This window comes from Manduca sexta, chromosome 17 (assembly GCF_014839805.1).
Source record: "Manduca sexta isolate Smith_Timp_Sample1 chromosome 17, JHU_Msex_v1.0, whole genome shotgun sequence".
Taxonomy (NCBI): Eukaryota; Metazoa; Arthropoda; class Insecta; order Lepidoptera; family Sphingidae; genus Manduca; species Manduca sexta.
In genome coordinates this window covers 14,029,762-14,051,907 of record NC_051131.1, presented here as the reverse complement: position 1 = coordinate 14,051,907, position 22,146 = coordinate 14,029,762, and the positions used below count along the sequence as shown (strand labels likewise).

Below are 22,146 nucleotides of genomic sequence, written 5' to 3'. Positions count from 1 at the left end.
GTACTTTATACCTCGACACTAATGCAAGTCAATGGAACTACATCTTACGCTTCAGAATTAGCTTGAAGCAATCAACAACCAAATCCATATTGAAGACGTAAGATTATTAACCACATTAATTTTAATTAAATGTGGCTCTACGGACGCGAAGCCTCGCGACTCTCCTTTGTAACGCGATTACGAAGCCAAAATGAGAATACCGCAATCCAACCAAAATTGAAATGGCGGAGAGGACGTCTAGAACGAATCAAGGTTATGTGAGGCGCGGATTTGGTGTTTTATTATTGGGCTCTTTAGATCTTGGATGACGATAATTTATACGTACAACTGCCAATGAATACGATGTATTATAGAATTTATTTGTCCTGTAGATATTTTATTCCTACTCAAAAATCCGTCTGAAGTACAAAAAATTTACAAGAGGCCTACACTCAGCATTGGGTGAATGTATAGACTGAAGAACAGAAGAGAAGAAGACAGATTATTTCTTTAACTTCAACAAGGGATCAGAACAATTTTAACTCTAACAACACATTATTTTACTTCACAAAACTCCAATAACCACATTCACGTTCTAAAATCTAAGAGAATAAAGAAAATTTCCCTACCAAATCCAAGATATTAGATATAAACGTTTTCCGATAAGTGTTAATGTTGGAAAGCACCGAACTGCAGGGGCGATCGCATCGTGCAGAAATCTCGATAATGCTGTCCATTACTGGCCATTGCGCTTCCTTCGCGTTCTAAAAGTGATTTTAGCGAGCAATGGAAGCTAATTACGTAGCTTATGGACGTTTTCATCTAGTTTTCCAGGCTGACCTGATGCACTGATGCTCGTCAATGTGGTTTTTAACAAGTTCTCTAGTTTAGATAAAAAAGCATTATTTATTTTAAAATATAAGGCGTGAAATATTTAGGGCTTTAACTGAAATACGCAGAGAAGAAAATAATCATTCTGAATATTAACAAATAAATTTGGATAGATAAATATAACTAAACAGCAGTGGCACTAAATGCGGTCCTGGCAATTCAATTCAATTAAATTTTAATGAAGAACCATTAATGAGTAATCTTACATACAATGCTCATAACTGACATGCGAACGAAGCCCTTCAACTTCTTCGATATCGGATAAAGACCTAAGACGTCGACACGAGAATAATTACACAAAGTAATTTATATTACTGTTGTTTTATGGGCTGAGAACAAACAGGTCCAGGGTTCGACTGTCATTTTGGGCAATACTGTAGAATTTCTAATCAATAACAATATTCAAATTGCCCGGACTGGTTTACCAAAGAAATAGTAGATCCAAAGACAGTCAAGACATTGTAGTATTTAAAAAAATATATTAAGTCAAGCGATATGGTCGCCGAAGTACTTCTACCCATCTCTATAACTACATTCGTCCATCTTTACACAATCCCAGTTTTCAATCGAATCCTTCGGGACCCGCTCGATTTCTTCAAAGAAAATTACTCTCAAACACCGAAGAAAATCTCGTACAAAATTTGCGAAACATTTTAATATTTTTCTACAATGATCCAATTATAAATCGTTTGGTAAATAAAGTTGTGGCGAGTCAAACCGAGCAAATCATTAAGAATATTTTTGTGTTGAATATTTTTGAGGAATCTTTCCCTTTTGTTTCATGATCCCTAACGAACTCGTGGTGTATAAATAACATTCCACGAATTCTTATTTTTCTTAATTATTTTATAATAGTTTATCGTACATTCGAAAAACTTCGAGAATCTTCCATGTTTAAGATAAAAGGTGTTTTTACTGAGTTTAACACCTGATCAGAAAAATAAAAAGCCTCGTCATGTTGTAGTAAAATATGGAACTAATTTCTTGTACTGGCAACATTAACTTTAAAACGAAAAAGCGAAAGTGACGCCCTTAATCAGGTTCTTTTATTTTCCTGTTCAACCTATAACATCAATCCCAAGATTATGATGAATATAAAAAAAAATATGTTTCTATGTCACTAGTACATATCAATTACACTGAACTGAGCAATAGCGAGAATGTCTTTTTTATCTTATCCTGCAGTCTGCCAGTAGCAATAGTCCTGCTACCTTCGTAAACCCCAGTAAATAATGAATTAGTGCCCTTAACACCTCAAACTATTCATAATACGCAGTACACTAATGTCTTCCTACATGTACCCAATCTATCTAATAACAATAAAAATGTACACGTGTGCGTCGATTTGTTCCAGCAGAAGCACCCACATGTGATCTTCGAAGCGAGGACCAAGGCGAACAAGGGGTGCGCCAACAAACTCGAGTTCCGACCCAAGAACCGGCGCACCAAACACCTCAACTTCGTCGAGGAGCTCAACGATGATCCTAACTAGTAAGTTTGTGATGAGCATATTAGGGGCCGTTCAAGTATTACGTAACGCAATTTGGTGGGTCTTGAAAACGTTACGATGCGTTACAGGGGTCAAAGGGGGGGTTCGTACAACGCGTTATATAACATTGTTTTTTTTTATTTTAAAACAATAACGAAGGTAAGGTTGCTAAAAAGCAACTTTACGGTACTTTGCGTAACATAATTGTGAATATTAGAAAAAAATTTACATTTTAAAGTTACATAACTTTTGGAGGGGGGACGGGGGCGCGCAGGAAAACGTTACGGCGCGTTACATGGGGGGTGGTTGGATCAAAAATCTTCTAAAATTGCGTTACATAATACTTGAACTGCGCCTTACTAGATCTAAATTACAAGTGATTAATTAATTGATTTAAAAAGTAACTTACAGCATTAAGCCAACACTTACATTTCACAATATACGTGTAATAATTATAGGTTTGACAACAATAACAACGAAAATGTTTATCAAATGACATAAAAGCTATTACTATCAGTCTTACTTATAAAAATTTCTCAAAGCTATGCTTAGTTAAATACAAATTTACCCGATCAGCTGTAAGTCAAAACCTACCATCTTGCCTCTTAATAAGTTAAACTAGGAAACCGATGATGTTTTTGACAGCTATTTAAGCAATTCTTAACAATCTCTTAACGCTAAAACAAGTTTATAAGTAAGACTATATAATTAACTACTTAGGAACAATTTATGATGGATAAGTAGATATTTAGACTAAAGTCCACATCCAAAACAATAATTCTAATAGGGATAATGACATAAAATCTAGTGTTAAAGAATGTTAGGAAAAGTCTAAAGAGAAAAAGGTTAGACAAGTCAAGACAAGTTAATTAAAAGACTTTTAAATAAATATGACATTAGTCTGGAAATTAGTACATAAGACAGATTACTTTTGGGAGCATCTTGAAATTATTCTTTACCTCTTCCTTTCCACGTATCATTACCATCTCTCTGTAACTTTAATTTAATTTTTTTGTACGATTTAGTTCATTATTTTGTTAAAAAGACCACATGTTTTTTCTCAAATTAATGTCAGTCCGTCCCGTGACCACGATGGCTACAAATACTTTGAAACGTCGAGAGAAAATAATAATATAATTAACTGCGATAAAATCCGTAAATAGTTTTATCACAATATCTAACATTTGTTTAAATATAAGAAATCATGTAGCATATAAAATTAATGTTACCAAAACAAATTTTAGAACAGCTAGCACAGAACGTGACGGAGTTAATCAAGTTAGCACTGTAAATCAGACGCGCGATAGTTCACAAGTTCCTATCTACAGTCAACAGTGAATTCAATTCTATTTGAGAACGTAATTAAATTGAATAAGAAATAACAATTTAAACGTTTGAGTTAACGGTCGGAGGGGTCCAATCTTCAGGGATTTTGTTGGGTAAATGTTTGTACCCATTTTTGCATTATCGCGATTTGTAATTTTCTTTAAAGGTTCAATGAATGAGTTATGTAGATTATCTTCAATTAATAAGCGATATACTGGTCATAAACTCTATAACAAATCTTACCACATAGCAGAATTGTTATATTACCTAACTTGGTTTGTCATCCAGGCAAATTAGTCTCATAATAATCATTTTCAACTGTAGTAATAACTAGACATTTTCTTTTTTAAATTTATCTTTTTGTTTGCAGCAATTGCTAGATTTTTGGAACTGTTCACAATTTCAACCGTAAGGTCTTGGATTCGATTCCCAAACCGGGTCAAATGTTCAATGCTAGACGGTCAGTCGAAAAACTAAATCAAATCTTATATAAAACTTGTTTTAAATTAAAATAATGAAATACAATAGGGAAGATGCAAGGGAAGATAAAGAGTATAGGATAATTTCAACACGGAATAGATACAATTTAATAATAATATAGATATATTCGGATATCCCAACCTCAATAAGGCAAAACTGATTACGGATTATATCCGAAATCCTCTAAGCGGATTAACCCACATCGATGAACACAAAACGGCTCGAAGAAATCTCGCATAGTTATTAATCACAGGTTATCCGAACAATGGCGGAATCTCAGCAACTAAGAGTACGCCGAAAGAAGTGAATTATGCAGCCCAGTTGAAAGTTTAGCGCTCGTTTGTGATTTTTTTCCCCCCATCTACAGTAGCCCCGTTTCAAACTGCTAGAGTACACAATGTGAACTTTCATTATGAATTCCATTTGAATTTATGTGAGAAAATAATTTAAAGTTTGCCGACAATGGAACTTCGCGTTTGTGCCGTCCACGGTCTTTATTTTTGATCGAATGGAATAGATATTCGCTTTATTATGTTGGGGAACATTACTGGCACCGTTTCGCCGTGAGCGATGAAAATGCGGTCTTGTTGGACGCTATGACAATGTCAGAGATACGTAGAATGAATTTAGATAAAATACGTAGCAGTGGTTAGTAAAGAACGCTACATTTGCTTCAAGATACTACGCTGCTACGTCGTAGTACATATTATGTTAACCGCTACGAGTTATCTATCTACGTCATGCGTATTATTATAAATGTCATAATAATTTCTGACATTGTCAGAATATTAAACAAGCATTAGCAGAAAAACAGCCACTAACGCCATTATATTTGTACTGCTTACGCTAGTCGTAAACCGGCAGGATAAAAAACCGCTAACTTTATTCGGATTCTTTAAACCTCAACAGCCGTAAGCACTTTTGGCTGTGACCCAAAAATGAAGTTGCGATGTATTTTTATTTAAACATCATGCATTCGCCGCAGCAAACTGAATAACCGATAGCTGGAGCGTGTTAATTTTGATTAATTATTGGCCATCACACACATGTGACGGCGGACTGACCTTATTTTGTACGACAGTGACAAAAAGAATGTATTAAACGTAATGAGAGTGTGTGGTTAATACTTGATGTCTCGTTTCGTAGTCTTTAATAATAAAGCGAAGGTAATGTAGAATTCTGGAGCCTTGATTGGAACAATTTGTTTACTGGTAACTAGCTGTGACCAATTGCGTATATAAAATTGTAAGTACGATATAATCGCACTCAAACATAGATTATCTAAAGGCTGTATAAATAGGTGCAGCTTAGTTTAGCTCTGAAATGCGATATCGGTTGCGACTTTGTCATATTAATGTCAACATCTTAAGATACGGACTATTTAATAAAACCATATTAACATCAGTTCAAATGACACTGCCAATTACAGTATGTGTATTTTGACAGGTGAGTTATACCTAGTCTTGCCATAAATATTGTAATAAAGAAAAAAGAAAATTGTTAACTGCAAATAACATTTATTACTTTTACAGTGTGTCAGTTTAATACATAAATATAAAACAATTAAAAATATAAAAAGCTTATTCGAAGTGGTCTCCATTGGCTGCAATACAGTCCTTTAAACGATGAGGCCAGTTATCAATAGAAGCACGCACTCTTTCCATGGGAAAATTCTTCACTGCCAATCGTATAGATTGTTTTAGGGACTCAAATTATCATGGCGTTTAGAGCAAGCTGTACTCTCTAAAACTGACCACAAATCATAATCCAGCGGATTAAGATCGGGACTAGACGACGGCCAGTCTTCAGCTCTGATGAAGTCCGAAACGTTCGATTCCAACCAAGACTGCGTGGACCGAGCTTTATGACCCGGCGCCGAGTCTTGCTGGAAGGACCATACTTGGTTATTGAACATGGTGATGTTAAGGGGCTTAACTACCTTCTCAAGAATGGTATCTTGATACACTTGTGCCGATGTTTTGATACCTTTTCACAAAAATATGGCTCAGTCACTCCTTCATAGCTAACACCCCACCAAACCATCACTGAAGTCGGATAATGTCCACGTTGCACTCTGTCGACTAATTGGGAAGCTTCCTTAGAGCTTTGAGCATAAATACGGTCATTTTGTTTGTTAAAATGTTGCTCAATTGTAAAAATTTTCTCATCCGTAAACAAAATTTTTCTGTGACCTCCCTTTGCGTACCGCTTCAGTAGTTGTTTCGATTTTACCACCCTATTCTTCTTTAAATTATCAGTTAAGAAATGGCCAGTGCGTCTCTTATAGGCTGCAAGTCCTAAGTCATCTTTTAAAATACGCGACATGGTTCTAGGTGCTATCTTCATTTCCCGAGATAAAATCTTTTGCTTTCGGACAGGATTTCTTCGAATTCTTTCCCTTACTGCTTTGACCACCTTTTTCGTACGAACACTACGTGGACGGCCAGATCTTTTCTGTCACAAACAGAGGAGGTCTCATTGTACCTATTAATAGCCCGGTACACAAACATTTTACTAATACCAAGTGTATGGAGAGTTTTAAAAATTGCATTTGGCTCCATACCTACTTTGTGTAATGCTATCACAGCGATTCGGTTCTCTTTATCACCCCACACCATTTTAATATCGCAAAATATTTTACAATGTATTGGCGCCAAAATGAGAAAACACAATGAACAATCGTATAAAAATGACAGATTCGAAATTCAAATGTAATATTTTTTTATAATTAAGTGTAACAGTATTTATGGCCAGACTAAGTATTTATTAAATAGCGCCGTCTCAGCCGAGAACAAGCTCTTGAATGCCAGCTTAAGCTTTGTTCATTAAATAGTTCAATACATTAAAGGTCTACTTGAGATCCTGCTTTAAGGTGAGATTTATTAATCTAAATCTACACTCATTATGATGAAGGAAAAAACTAAACGGCTCAAGTTGGGTCGACATTTGAAACACAGAGCCTTCTTTAACTCACACCTAACAAAGATGGATTCAAAAATATTCACCTAAACCACAGTGATCGTTCACATCGCGATACAAGGCCGCGGTTTTTTGAAGACCTGTGTGAACAACTTATACCTCATAAATCATTCAGTCGAACTCAATTTGTCTGCGTGGAGTGATGAAAGGGGCCCGTTAATATTCCCGCCGAATCCCAGAGGAATGCGCGCGATCCGAGCCTTTCCGATTTGGAAGAATTTAGCTACACCGTGGACGTGTTTCCATTGATTTGGATTTGTGGGATTTTGGGGGATGGATTGGAAATGTTTTATAGGAAATATTTGATAACATAGCAATGACGTAGTTATAATATACAAAAATCTATTTGAATAATTTACTTCTGGAAATTTAAATCAATGTGTCCGATATTATAACCTCTACCACACCAAGGTTTGGAAATACCAGAGCATTGGTACACTGGTGAGTTCTGGCTTCCCTTTCCCATATGCTCCGAATACGTATGTTTGTGTTTGTGTGTAATTCATCACACTGATATCTCCCTGCAACAATAACAACTTGAAATCCAATCGATAGCGCCAGAGGCATAAATGCCGCTGACGTCATTACCGTGACGTCATCAAACCGAATGAATAGAACAGCCCGGCAGCCTATCTTGCTTGCGATGATCTTAGATGTACAGAGCATTATTATTTCTGGATATTTTCGTTCGTTGGATTTATGTTCCTGGCATGTCAGATAAGCAGGTCGTAATGTTAAATCGTTTCTGCAATATGTTTGAAAATGTGTTGCGCAGACCTCACATCGGTTTATTATTCGGCTTTATGTGAAATATATTATAATTTTTCACAAACAAAAACGTTTTCCTGATTGTATCACTAAATTTCGGAATAAAAATAAGCGTTTATGTTAATCATAATATGTAGATAATATGGTATATCTGTACCAAATTTCATCTAAATCCGTAAGCAGTTTCTGAGATTATTTCAAACAAGTAATCAAGCATAAATTTCCACAAATATTGTTATTTATTATATCAAATTTTATAAGGTTTATTTTTATCCAAATAAAAACCTATATCTTAGACATCGGTTTTAATTTCATATAAGTATTTTAATATATCCTAAATAAAGAAAAAAAATATAGAAATTTTTTTTTTTTCTAAAGTACATGTGCGTGTGTATGTGTGTGTGTATAATAAAATGTGTTTGACTGCTTCGGTGGCGTAGTTGTAATTGTACACAGTAAGAGTACTACTACCGCGCTGAGTTCCTGGGGTCAAATCCTGGGTCAGCTCCAAATAATTATGACTGGGTGTTTTATCTTAAAAATTACTCAGTCACAGCTCGAGTCAGAAAGTTGGCGATGTGATTTCACCGTGAAAGCATGTAAAGCCGTTGGTCCTGCGCCTGAATTCTCTCCGATCATGTCATCATCATCAGGGAAGGAACAGCGAATGTACCAATTTATTCAGCACAACTTTGTGCACTATATCTCCTGCGTACCCGGCTGATCTTGGCTGAATCAATCAAAATATAAAATATCTCATTCATTCACACTTAACATTTCTAGAACTAGATAAGCAAATATACCTCGTGTCCAATGCGCTGTATATGTAATACACGGCAAATAACTAAAGCCGTGTACACACGTGTCCTCAGAAATTTGATACATACAAGCCGGTTTAATTGGACACATCAATTGTTGCCCCATTCTACCCATCGTTGCTATTTGCACAGTGTTAGCGTTATCCAAACAACATTATTTATCAAGACATTTCCAAGGGAAACCGGCGACTGTGAGTGATATTTTCGTCCGAAATTTCACCAGTCTCCCCTTTAATTACAAAGATTCTTGACTTAAGTGATTAAGAATGGCTTTATTCTTGGAAATGAGTATTAATGTTATTGTGAAATAGTGCTTTCGTAGTTATTTCGATGAAATTAATAAATAACAACATACTAATATAAATGGGCAAGAATCTAAAATTGTTTGGATGTTTGTAGAAACGCAGAAATAGCTGAATTGGATGAAATTCGACACACGGATAGACCATGTCTTGGATTGACACATAGGCTTCTAATCCCGGCATTTTGTTATACCGCTGGGAATCGCTGTAGCGTTTTAGGGACTCTTGTACCGAAGAAAGATTTTATGCAAGCTAAACCGTGAGCAACACCTAGTACTTTTAATAAAACTACCAACTAAATGATATAATTCTCGCATGCAGTCTATATCAGAAACGATTCATTCATATCCACAGCCAAGAAGCACTATTGTGTTCCGGTTTAAAGAACTTTGTAGCCAGTGTAACTACTGGACATAATAGGACTTAACATCTCATGTCTCAGGATGGCGAGCGCAGTAGAATACCAAACAATACTTTGTAATTCAAGGTTTTTTATGGTGTTTCTACTGTTTGTGGGCGGTCGTATCGCTTAAAAGTAATCATAAAAGTCTAAAAATATTGCTTTGAATAAACGATGTCCTACCCTCAGTCAAATAACTCACTCCGTTATTTCATACAAACAAAATAGTACATTCATAAGAAATCACCTTTGAATACTGTAAGCAAACCAAAATACCTTACATACAATCCCACGAGACACCGTCAAAGTAGAAATGTTGCCAGCGCAAAAAATATCCCGAAACTTTACAACCTGTCCATCAAACGTTCTGCATCTGGCAGCATTTAAATATTACAGTGACTTAGAAGGAGTTTTGACGGTGCGGTTGGGAGCTTATTTTGCTAGAAATTCATGGTAATACATAATGACAATGAAAAGCGGCGATAGCCTAGTTAGGTGTGGAACGGACTGCCAAGACGTAATGTCCGCAGGTTCAAATCCCAAGGGCACACACCTCTGACTTTTCTAAAATCATGTGTGTATTCTTTGTGAACTTATCGTTCGCTTTAACAGTGAAGGAAAACATCGTGAGGAAACCTGCACATCTAAGAAATTCTGTATAGGAATTTCGAAGGTGTGTAAAGTCTACCAATCCGCACTAGGCCAGCGTGGTGGACTAAGGCCTAATCCCTCTCAGTAGTAGAGGAGGCCCGTGCTCAGCAGTGGGCAAGTATATAATACAGAGCTGATATTATTATTACTATTACATAATGACATACTTGGAAACCTTTAATGGTCGTGATCAGGAATCTGGTATCTTTATTGAAAGTATTGATTTAAATTTATCTCATACTTTACTGTGTAAGTGGCCCACATAGGTGTGTCGCGTTCCGGGATCAGCCTGTATAATGTATATATCTGGTTCCAACAAGCCGGCGTAATAGTGTTGACTGTCGAGGGGTAATCATTACTCATCAGTTGACAATCTATTGGATCCCATTCCACTTACAAATCAAGTAGGAACTGTTGTGGGGTAGTTAACGGAGAGCATTATACATTGTTTTTAAAGCAAACTCAACAAGATTTTCTTATCTTGGAAAATAGAATAACCAAAGAGTTAGATGACAGTTAAAAAATGTTACAGCATGGACTGCGCTAATAGATATTTTATGTATTTTGGTAAATTATTATTTAGAAATGCGTCGGTGGCGTAGGCTCTGATTTGCCGGGTTCAAATCCTGGATTCAGTAATATATTCTGGTTCTTCTACAACTATGAACTCGGAGTCTGGAATTTGTGCCCGAAATGCGACGGGCGACGGACTCGGCTACCTATCACTTCATGTGACGGAATTAACTAGGTAAAAAGAGAGAGTGCCCTGTGTGCACCTCTGCCTATACCCTGGAGATAAAAACATGATTTATCTTTGTATTATTTTGAAATTAACGAACCAATGCTATTTACTATTTTTATGAGTGGATACTTTAAATAAATTACCAAGAATTATCCTAATATTTCAAAACATTCCCTTTCCTTTGTAAAAATAAATACTATAAATCCTCTTGTGTATAACTCAAGTACATTTTCATTACAAATACTACAGAAATTACAGTCCATACATCACAAAACTACGGCCAAGTAATCCTATCCCGACAAAACCAATACAAGTTTAATAACAAATTCGGACGAATAAAAGTCATCGGCCATCTGGTTTTATTACATCCTACGCTCTCATAACTCAGCCCAATAACATTTATGACACATGAATCAATCCAAAAATAGAACGTTTGAAAGTTTCCGAACGCACCCTCAACCTTTCCGAGTCCCTTCGAGATAAACTTGATTAGAACCTTGAATTAAGATAAAACCTCAATACTCAATCGTTCTAAAAATCGGTTTTCGAACGTCCCACATTTTATAATTTCGTTGAGGGGATGTAAAGAGATCGGTTTCTTTCGAATAAAGCCCGGTCTTACTTAATGGGCGATTTTATTCGATTTTGAATAATAAGCGCTCAATGGGCTCGGTGCCCGGGCGGTAAATTAAAAAATGCGTCTGCGGTTACGCTTTTGGCGGGTATTGGATTCGTGATACTTTTTCGCAATTAGGATTATGTTTTTTTCTCTTTGTGTTTCATTTAATCTTTGTTTTAAATTTATTTTGTTTTAACGCGTGTTTTATAATTAATATGAAATGTTTATTTTTAGATATAACAAGTTTGAGTTGGTAGTGAGCGTACCAAGAGACTTAAAATTGATTGGTTTTCAGTGACATTCCGATTTTTCGAATCGTAATGTCAGTTCATTAGATAAACCAATGTAAGTTATGAATAATATAACAATAAAACCATTATAATGTCTACAAATATTTACACTTCAGCAAGTATGAACCGCCATACCTTCTCTGTCTTAATTCTTCTTTACCTAACCCTCTTCTTCTTTCCCAGTGGCACCGGCAACCACTCGACAGACGGTCGCTCATGGCGTTGGTGGCAGAACACCAACCTCCGCGCCCTGAACAGACGGAGGCGTGACGTGAGAGAGACAACCAAGTACATAGAGACAGCCCTGATCATAGACAAGGCGATGTTCGACCGGAGGAACGGCAGCACCAGGTCCGAGGTGGTGCACGACGCCATCCAAGTGGCCAATATTGCTGATCTGGTAAGGATTGGTATATTTTCTATATGGTAGATATATTTTATGAATAATTCTTAATTTGTCTTTACCATGTGGTCGAACTACTTCTATACTTATAAACGTGTCAATAGTCGGGATAGATACTGTCACATCTAATTCTGTGCTACAAATGTTTGCATCTTTATATTCATTATATTAAAACCAGTAAATACGAATATTATGAGAGTTAACATATAAGGTCTAAGAATGACTAACGCCAAATAACAGTACCTATTGCTTAAGACAAAATTCAGGTTGGTCATGCGTGAGAAACAAAACAATAACGGGATCGACCAGCTGTATAGCTAATAATTACGTGCACAAAACAAGTCGCCATAAGCGCGCTTTAATAAAATCCGGCCTATTCAGGCTCAATATACCAATAAAGTAGCATGCACTCACACCACGGACAAAATGCACATGATTACACGGCGAAATTGCGTACGCTCGTGCCGTTCTCGCTCGGCCATTGTCGACTGTAACAATTTACTCTGGCCGCCTATTATGGCGGAGGCTTACCGGACCACAATTGCCAGTATACCGTGTGGACCGTAAAAAGCAAGGATTACACTGTAATAACATTAGAACAGACATTGCGCACAATCCTGGGGCGAACTACTTGTGTTTTACACTTTAAAACTGAAAGCAATACGCTCCAATTGTTTCTGGAAGCGTAAACATAATGTCAGTAAAGTTTTGAACTCGCCATCTTGGAAATTTTACATTTAGAACAGTAACAAAGACAATTTGAAATTGCTTATTTTATTTTCGAGAGGTCGTTAAGTTTGTGTCGTTTGTAAAGTCAGAAGGGAAGCAAACTAAGAAATTGTTTTAAACATCGCACTAAAGTCTTGGTCAAACGAAACGCGTATTAGACACGTGTCAAAGCGCCATTACCGACTGACGACTGTCAATAGTATTGTATTGGCAAATTCACTCTAAATACTCTGGAAAATAGATCTATTTTCGCTTGGAGTTCGTTCAGATCGAGGTGCTAGTATGCTTTATTCCAAATCGAATTTCTTACTGTAAGCACTAATTACCATACACTTGTTCAGGCGATTCGATAAATTTCGCGTTCGGTGCAGTTTTCGAACTGTTAAAAGATAGAAATTTGGTTCGGATAACCCCCCTTTTTCTACTTTTTACGGCAAATTAGTCTCTACATTAGTCTTAATGATAAAAACGGGGGTGGCCATACTGACCGACAAGCAAAAAACATATCTACGGTCCATATAATAATACCAGCTTATTAAGCAAAGCTATTTTGACAGATATTGAGGCTACAACCAGCCAGATACAAAATATATCGGGGAACTTCCAGTGACAATTAGGACACTTAATAATTTCAGTCTATTTCTTTGAGTTCATTTTATGTAGCGGTCTAGAAATCAATGTAAACCACAACGTGTTCGTGATGTTAAAAGTAATATTAGATTATATATTAAAATTTATAATAACTTTTGCAAACCCGTCTACACAGAATATAATGATGGTTGAAAACTAGATTCACATTAAATTACGTTCTCCTGGAACGCATTCATACAACGTCCTCATTAAAGAGAACAATAAAATTAAACAAAACTCAAATAACAAACATATTCGACAATAAACTCAAATAAAGGCTAATTGTGAATGAAATTGTTTTCATCCAAAAGATTACTGCAATAGACGTTCAACTTGTCTCAACTTGTGACAACTTGCAAACTCCTGACAAGCTAAGCTTCGAATTTGACAAATGTTATTTTATTGTCGCTTACTTTGCCGGAATTCGGCGGCACTTTATTAAGTAAACGAATGGGGATAACAAAAAGTGGATTAATTTTCAATACGGATTACGTGATTGGCTCGATATTGAAAAGTTTTAGTAGATTGAATCATTTGATAAATCAACACATGGGTATTGATTTATAATCATGAATAGATACATTTTATTGTTTTTTATTTAATTGAGGCTACATCTATAATAAACAATAAAAAGGCTAGAGCCTTTCTCAATAAATGGACTATTCAACACTAAAAGAAATTTTCAAATCCAACCAGTAGTTGCTGATTAGCGCGTTCAAACAAACAAACTCTTCAGCTTTATATAATAGTATATAGATTTAACTAAGAAGGGATTTGAGATTAGCTAGTTACTCGCCTACTGGATGCTGCTCTTGTCCACAATAGCACCGTCTCCCAGAACTTTTAATTGCATTTATATATAACACTTCATAGTACTGGGTGCGCTATAACACAAAATATTACGCCTCGTAATTCTCAGTAACACTCCAATCACCAAATCACGCATAAAGATTTTATATTTTTTTTACTAGTGTTAGTGCAGTAAATATTTATTTACCAATACAGCATACACATAAACCAAGTCCTAAATGAACATATTTCCTATTTATTCTCATAAAACAATTGCACACAAGCACAGTCGCGAGTAAAACTTATTTTTAAGTTATTATCATATTTTATACGGATCTGAAAAACATTTTTGAAAATCACAACTGCTGCCAGAAGGCAAATGCAGAACAAATTATGAAACGTAAAGAAGCAATTAGGCAGACCTACATAACTGTGCCGACCGACCGTGGATCTATCTTTTGCCGGTAGCTATTTTGTTACGCCTTTTGGACATCGTTTAACAGATCTAGGGAAGCTATTCCGTGCCTTTGAAAAAAAAACTAAAGTACCTCTTCTTTCACAGTACTTCCGAACCCTGAACACGCGCGTGTCACTGGTGTACATCGAATCATGGCAGAGTGCCGACCAGGCCGACATCGACCGCAAGCAGGACATCACGCGCGCCATACACAAGTTCAGCGACTACACCGCCAGGAAACTCTTCAAGATCGAGAAAGACACCACGCAGCTGCTCACGTGAGTAACATAGAGCAGGTTTTATAGCATAATAGTCAAAGCACTTCCTGCTGGTATGATATTTGTATACGACCTGATTACAACCACCATGAACAAGGTGAAAAGCCCGCCATAGTGACCCACGTAAGTGTATCGCGATCCGGGATCAACCTGTGTATATCGGTTTCGAATGGGTCGGCATTGTATCGACTGCCGAGGGGTAATCGTCCCTTGACAGTCGACTCTATCCAGAACCTACTCCACTTACCATCAGGTACAGTCGGGTCTTTCCGCCAGGCGCATATAAAAAATGGACTATAAATACTAAAAGTGTCAAAAGAGAGATGTTTGTTTTGCTAATTTTTATCACACTGACTAACTAAGAGACTTGAGATTCGAAATTAAGTTACATTTAAAAATGAAAAGCCCCAAAACACAAATTCATATTTCAATTTTAGTAATACTTGGAAATACGGGAATAGCCGACGCGCCAATTTACTCGAAATAGAGTGTAACATTTAATAAACGGGAACAAATTAAATATTTCGCTCACTCCACTGCGCTACAAAAGCGCTTTTCAAAGCGATCATAACACGATAATCCAGCCGTTTTATCAAAAGCATTCGTACTGCATTTTCGGTGTATTACTAGAATTTTCCGCCCGACTGTGAGCGGGGGCGGAATAGGGGGGCGAAAACTTTACAAAACTGCTTACCAACCCTTTGAACGTAAAATACAGGATAGTCACTGCTGTTAAACATCTTGAAAATTAATTTGAAAGCTAGCGTCTCGAATTTATTTGGCCGATTTAACATGACCAGCTGTGGTCGGCGAGGTGTGTCTAAAGCGAATGCATCCGATGTTACTTAGAGATAAGTTTATGTGCGCCATTTATAATGATCAGTGAAGCTCGGTTTTTAAGGAGAATTTGGGTATCTTGAACACGCCTTTATTCTTGAGGTGTAGGTGGGGGTGCAAATAATGCACTTAAATATGACCTCTTGTTTCTGTTTAACGTTGTCACAGGGAGTGAATCGAATTTAAGTTTCATTCATATATTGAAAAACACGATCAAATCGTAAGTATTTAGAAAAATATGCGGCGTGATCTCGATGCTGGGCCTAAACTCTGACTTGGTCTCCCATCATGTCATGGCCCGCCATATTTTTTTTTCATTGCTTTGAACGACGAGATAATCTTGCCGTTCCCCTAATAAAATATACGACCGCCCATAAACAGTAGAAACACCATCCAACACCTTGAATTGCAAACTATCGTTTGGTATTCCACTGCGCTCGCCATCCTGAGACATGAGATGTTAAGTCTTATTATGTCCAGTAGGTACACAGGCTACAATACATATGGGTGTTATTGCATCTATATCTAAACCCTCGGTGATATATTTTTTATTACTTTAAATATGGTCCAAGGATTATCTATTCAGTTTCCAAGCGCCAGTCACAGATAGTTAATACACGTAATCCTCATGGAGACGGTATTCCGCCTTTGTGTTACGAACACATTACGAAGTTGGGCGAATGCGGTTTAGGTTTGTCAGTAAAATTGTGTGGTGATGCATGGACTGAGACAATTACTGCAGAGGGGCGGGGGATTACGTCATATCCGGGAAGGCACAATCGTTTTTGTATATAGTATCTTAGAGTGCATAATGTACGAACCTAATGACCAATGAAAGATGCTAAGGGATTTGCTGTTTATTTTATGTGATAGCAACACCACTGTACGTTAGCAATTGTTGACCAAAAGTCATCATAACTAAATAAATACACACATCACATTCTCCTTTAAGGGTAGGCAGAGGTGTAACCATTGCACCCACTTTCTGCCTGTTCCATCCCATGATCTTGGCAAGCCTATCACCATATCGGTCACAACTTTTAGACACCGAGATGATATTGAGTAGATAAAGCCAATTTCACTTTGCTCGTCCAAGGATTCGAACCCAAGACCTGAGAGCGGTGGCATACCGCGCACTCAATACATCTACGCCGTCAGAGCAGTCGACAAATAAAGTGATTGTTACACCTGAATTAAAACACAAAAATCTCAAAATTTTACAAAACAACCAACTGATAATAAACTCCCGAAGGAAAACAGTGGAAACGAGTTCTCCCCTAAATATTAGATAGGCATCAATCACGCTGGCAAATAAAAATGTAACCTCGATGGGGGTAATTCTTATTCTGTAGATTTATTTCGAAAACATACATATAGAACAAAAGAACATTCAAATCAAAACATCATTTATTAAATACAATTTCCATGGGAGTGTTCCATATTGCTCCTTCATCATCATCATCACCTATATAAAATTCAAGCTACATAGGCCGCCTCTAAAGATTTACAAACGGAATAGCCAAAAGCCGCTTGCATCCAGTGTTTCCCATCCATATTTTTTTTTGTATATCAGATCCCGGCTTCTGTACCGAGGGAAATATGTGAATGGAAACGGAATTCTTCGGCTTAGCGACTACAGGGACCTGGATGAAAGTTGGGAGGAGATATCTGTGGAAGAAAGTGTGAGGGAAGAATAAGGATCCCTCTTAGGATGGGAGGAGTGGAGGCCAGGAAATGTTCGCAAGCACTGATAAGCCTCAATGTGAACTGGCAACCATGAGGTGTACACACTTAACTGTGTGACTAGGGCCGCGACAAATGTCCTCCGCGTATGGGCGAGCAACGTGCATTCGATGTGAAGACCGGGCGCACAAGAATTGATTCAGTATGGATGTACCATCTATATTGCTCGCTAATGACTTCTTAAAATCACGCAGTGCCACTATCTTACACTAAAAAATGACATCTCATACAACAAGCGTGAAAAACATTCTTTCAGAGACGCTATTTTACCTTGACATACGTTTAGTAGACATAAATGTCTTCTCCCTTCGAATTACCATCAGATTCTATTCCGATATGTCGAAGGGAAATATAAATTATGTCGCACATCCGACCGTGGCGTATCCGTTCGTTGATTTAATTCGCAATCGATGTCATGTCATAAATTATCGGTAAACGAGATGTTTGACGATAGCTCTGAAGTAATGTTCACCTCTTTGGTCGAGTAGGTGTAGGATTCTTGACTGAGAGGTACTAGGTTTGATTCGGAAGATTTTTAGATGGGCACGGCACATTGATTTCACTGCACTTAAGGTAAGTTATAAGGGTCCAGATATGTTATAGATGTTTCCCTTGCCAGTCGACATAATTATGCCGTCTTCTTTAAAAACGGATATACATAGGCTGATCTTGGTATACGACACACTTACGTGGGCCACTATGACGGGTTTTACACCTTTTGTGCGGTGGTCGCTATCTTGGATTATACAAATATCTAAGTAACATAATAGTATAAATAGGGTATAGATTTTTATAATACTTTATATGCGGGGTTGGTTCCTTAAGTGCAGGTTGAAGTCAAGTAAGCGGCAAGTTGTTAAATATGAATCGTTCTCTAAGATTCGTAAAAAATATCTTTCACCAGTGAGGAGTTAAATCAAAAGTTCTTCAAAATCATACCTAAATAACCAGTTTTATAATTTAAGTATATTGTCCATACCCCAGAGGCGGTATAAAGAAATTGTAATAAGAAAGGTATACGTATTATAATAAAATTTATTTCCTAACATAATATTATGAAATCCTAAAATAATAGGGATGTTCTTTCCTCTGATATTTTGAGTTATTAATTCGCGTGGAGTTTGTGGGGTTTGACCTCTATCCCTCCCTAAGGGATGCTGTCCCGACAAAAGATTTTGCTCGACCTAGGAATCTATCTTGGAATCCAGCGCTGCTACCAGTCCAAGGAAGCACACGGTAGATTTTATACTGAACTCACACTGAGATTACATAGTCTTAATACATTCATCAAGTATTTACATCAGGAGACAGCTGCGCTCATTGACGAAAATGAATAAAAGAACATTGTCCGCACCATTAGATATATACCTTATAACGCTATGTAATTCCTATCTAAAACATCCTCATTTAATGAATTCCCGAATATGAAACTCATTACCATAATGTGAAACCGAACCGTTTGCTGAATAAAGCGAGCTTATATAATAAACGTACATTCAATTGCAATTTCAATATGAGTTAGAAAATCAATTATCCAAATTAATTTGCCGCGTATAGCGCGGCCTCTGCCAATAGGGGCAACTTAAACAAACCCGGCTAACGCAATAACCGCCGCTGGTGAAATTAAATAGTGCGCCGTACACAACCTTTCGACTGACTACCAACGCCACCCTATTCCTCCCAGGCACTCCCCTCATCCCAGGCAGTGCAAACATGGTGATTTTATCTAATTTCCTTACTGTTTCCTGCGCCGATTTCGACGCTCTAATATTTACATTGTGAGCCTTTGATTTTAATTTTAGGGTTAAAAGACTCCTTTGAATGTTCCGGCCGGAGCTCATTCTGGGAATACGATTTTCAATGTTCTAGAATCGCGTAATTTGGGTCATCCGCCCCTTCGCTCTTGGATGTGAAGAGTAGTTTACGCAAGAATAGGGAAGACTGTTTACTGTTAGGTTATGAACAAAAGGAACAATATTTTAAAAAGTTTTCTAATTTGAGAACTTTCGATTTCGATAACTCTTTTCCATTACATATAAGCGGCGATAGCCTAGTTGGTTGTGAAACGGACTGCCGAGACGAATGTCCGCAGGTTCAAATCCCAAGGGCACACACCTCTGACTTTTCTAAAAAAAATATAATATGTGTGTATTCTTTGTGAATTGTCGCTTACTTTAACGGCGAAGGAAAGCATTGTGAGAAAACCTGCATACCTGAGACTTTCTCTATAGGAATTTCGAGGGTGTGTGAAGACTACCAATCCGCACTAGGCCAGCGTGGTTGATTAAGACCTAATCCATCTCATTAGTAGAGGAGGCCCGTGCAACAATGGGACAGTATGTAATACAGGGCTGATATTATTATTATATTATATACTAGCTTTTGCCCGCGGCTCCGCCCGCGTTATAAAGTTTTTCAGACTAAAGTTTTCCGTTATAAAAGTAGTAGTTTCCCGGGTGCCTATGTTCTTCCCGGGGTCTCAAACTGTCTCCATACTAAATTTCATCTTAATACGTTGGGTAGTTTTTAAGTTTAACACGTTCATGCAGACAGATGCAGCGGGGAACTTTGTTTTATAATATATTTTTTAGAACTTTTTAAGTGAAACAATCCCGTCATACATCATTGTTGCATAACTTTAACCGTTTACGCAGCGCAGGCAACGGAAGCGCTCAAAACTCATAATTTTCCCCGTTTAAGCAACATGTTTCATTACTGCTCCGCTCCTATTGGTCATAGCGTGATGATATATAACTTTGAGCACTCCACAACAAAGGACTATTCAACACAAAAATATTTTTTCAGTTCGAATCGGTAGTTCCTGAGATTAGCCATTACTGCTCCGCTCCTACTGAATATAGCGTGATGATATATAGCCTATAGCACTCCACGAACAAAGGGCTATCCAACGCAAAAAGAATTTTTCAGTTTGGACCGGTAGTTCCTGAGATTAGCCATTACTGCTCCGCTCCTATTGGGTATAGCGTGATGATATATAACCTATAGCACTCCACGAACAAAGAGCTATCCAACGCAAAAAGAATTTTTCAGTTTGGACCGGTAGTTCCTGAGATTAGCCATTACTGCCCCGCTCCTATTGGGTATAGCGTGATGATATATAGCCTATAGCATTCCACGAACAAAGGGCTATCCAACGCAAAAAGAATTTTTCAGTTTGGACCGGTAGTTCCTGAGATTAGCCATTACTGCCCCGCTCCTATTGGGTATAGCGTGATGATATATAGCCTATAGCACTCCACGAACAAAGGCCTATCCAACGTAAAAAGAATTTTTCGGTTTGGACCGGTAGTTCCTGAGATTAGCGCGTTCAAACAAACAAACAAACAAACTCTTCAGCTTTATATAATAGTATAGATTACAACAAATTCTTCTTAGATAGAAGAGGATTTTTTTCGCCATTAACAATGCTAAAGACAAGAAGATATATTGTGCCCCTTACTTCTTTTTCCTTACTGGATGAGTCGCAAAAAATTTTATCTTTAAAATGTTACTTGAGTGTATTTTTCTCAAGATAAAAAATGTTATTATATGGCAACAAAGTTGATCATTTACCACCCAATGATTCTTTGCCTTTCAACAGCTTTCAGTTTTAAAAAACATTATAATTTTGAATTCATAATAGAGGATCATCTGCTCCAACAAAATTAATTTCTACAAAGCTTCTTAGAAGGAAAATAAATACAAAATTAGAGAAATTAAAAAAGCAATCAGGAACGTAAAGGGATTATTTTTTATGCCACTCTGGTGATACAATTGTTTTTTTATTTAAAATAGATTTTTAAATAACTTTAAGTGCGTTGAATTTCACAAATACTTAGAATAGAAAAAGTTCAATATTCTTTTATAACATAGACAGCAATGTGTAGCCACATATTGTTTAAACAAAATTAATTTCCTTCTAAACCTAATTCTAATAAATTAAATAATGCGTATGCAGTAAAAGCGTAATCGAAAAAAAATTCTTAATTGTCCGCGGTCACAAACGAAAATTCAAAAAGCAAACGTAAACTCTTTGAGCTAGTTATTCTCTAATTTATTCTTTTATAAATAATTTTTCTCCGTGCAAACTAATTTCTCTTTGCCCGTGGATGGCGGACCTATTTCCTTTGACACAAAGACAACTGGAGCTTTTTATAAACAACAAAACTTCACTCGTTAGAAATTCGAACGCTTTTGTTCTGATTCGACCGAGTTGTTTTTTCTTTTTCCCTTGCATAGATTTTAATAGCCGAAGGAAACGATGAGTTTCGACCTTGTTTTTTATGTCTATACAATTTATTTTTGAACGTGTTGGCATCAGTCTGCCAAATCACGTGATCTTCAGGTCAATGGATTCAATTGCGGGATCAGTTTACATGTAGTGCGGTAGCAAAGCGTCCAAACAACCGGATTCCTACCGACTTCTCTTTAAGGTTTATTTACGTTTGTCTTAGTTTTTGTTTTCTGTTAAATTGACCACGTTTGTTAACTAAGGCAATTGTTTTGGGGTTACCTTTTATAATTTCAACTTTTGCTACTGATATAG

General features: G+C 37.0%; 1 protein-coding gene across 8 annotated transcripts in view; it reads left to right on the top strand.

Moving 5' to 3' along the window:
* LOC115442556 (disintegrin and metalloproteinase domain-containing protein 11) overlaps positions 1-22,146 on the top strand; it is a 231,073-nt gene that overhangs the window by 178,486 nt on the left and 30,441 nt on the right. For all 8 annotated transcript variants that reach the window (XM_037439663.1, XM_030167614.2, XM_037439665.1 and 5 more), the window contains exons 7-9: positions 2,228-2,361; positions 11,918-12,134; positions 14,848-15,020. In XM_037439663.1, coding sequence (XP_037295560.1) covers positions 2,228-2,361; positions 11,918-12,134; positions 14,848-15,020 — 524 coding nt within the window. The remainder of the gene's footprint in view (positions 1-2,227; positions 2,362-11,917; positions 12,135-14,847; positions 15,021-22,146) is intronic.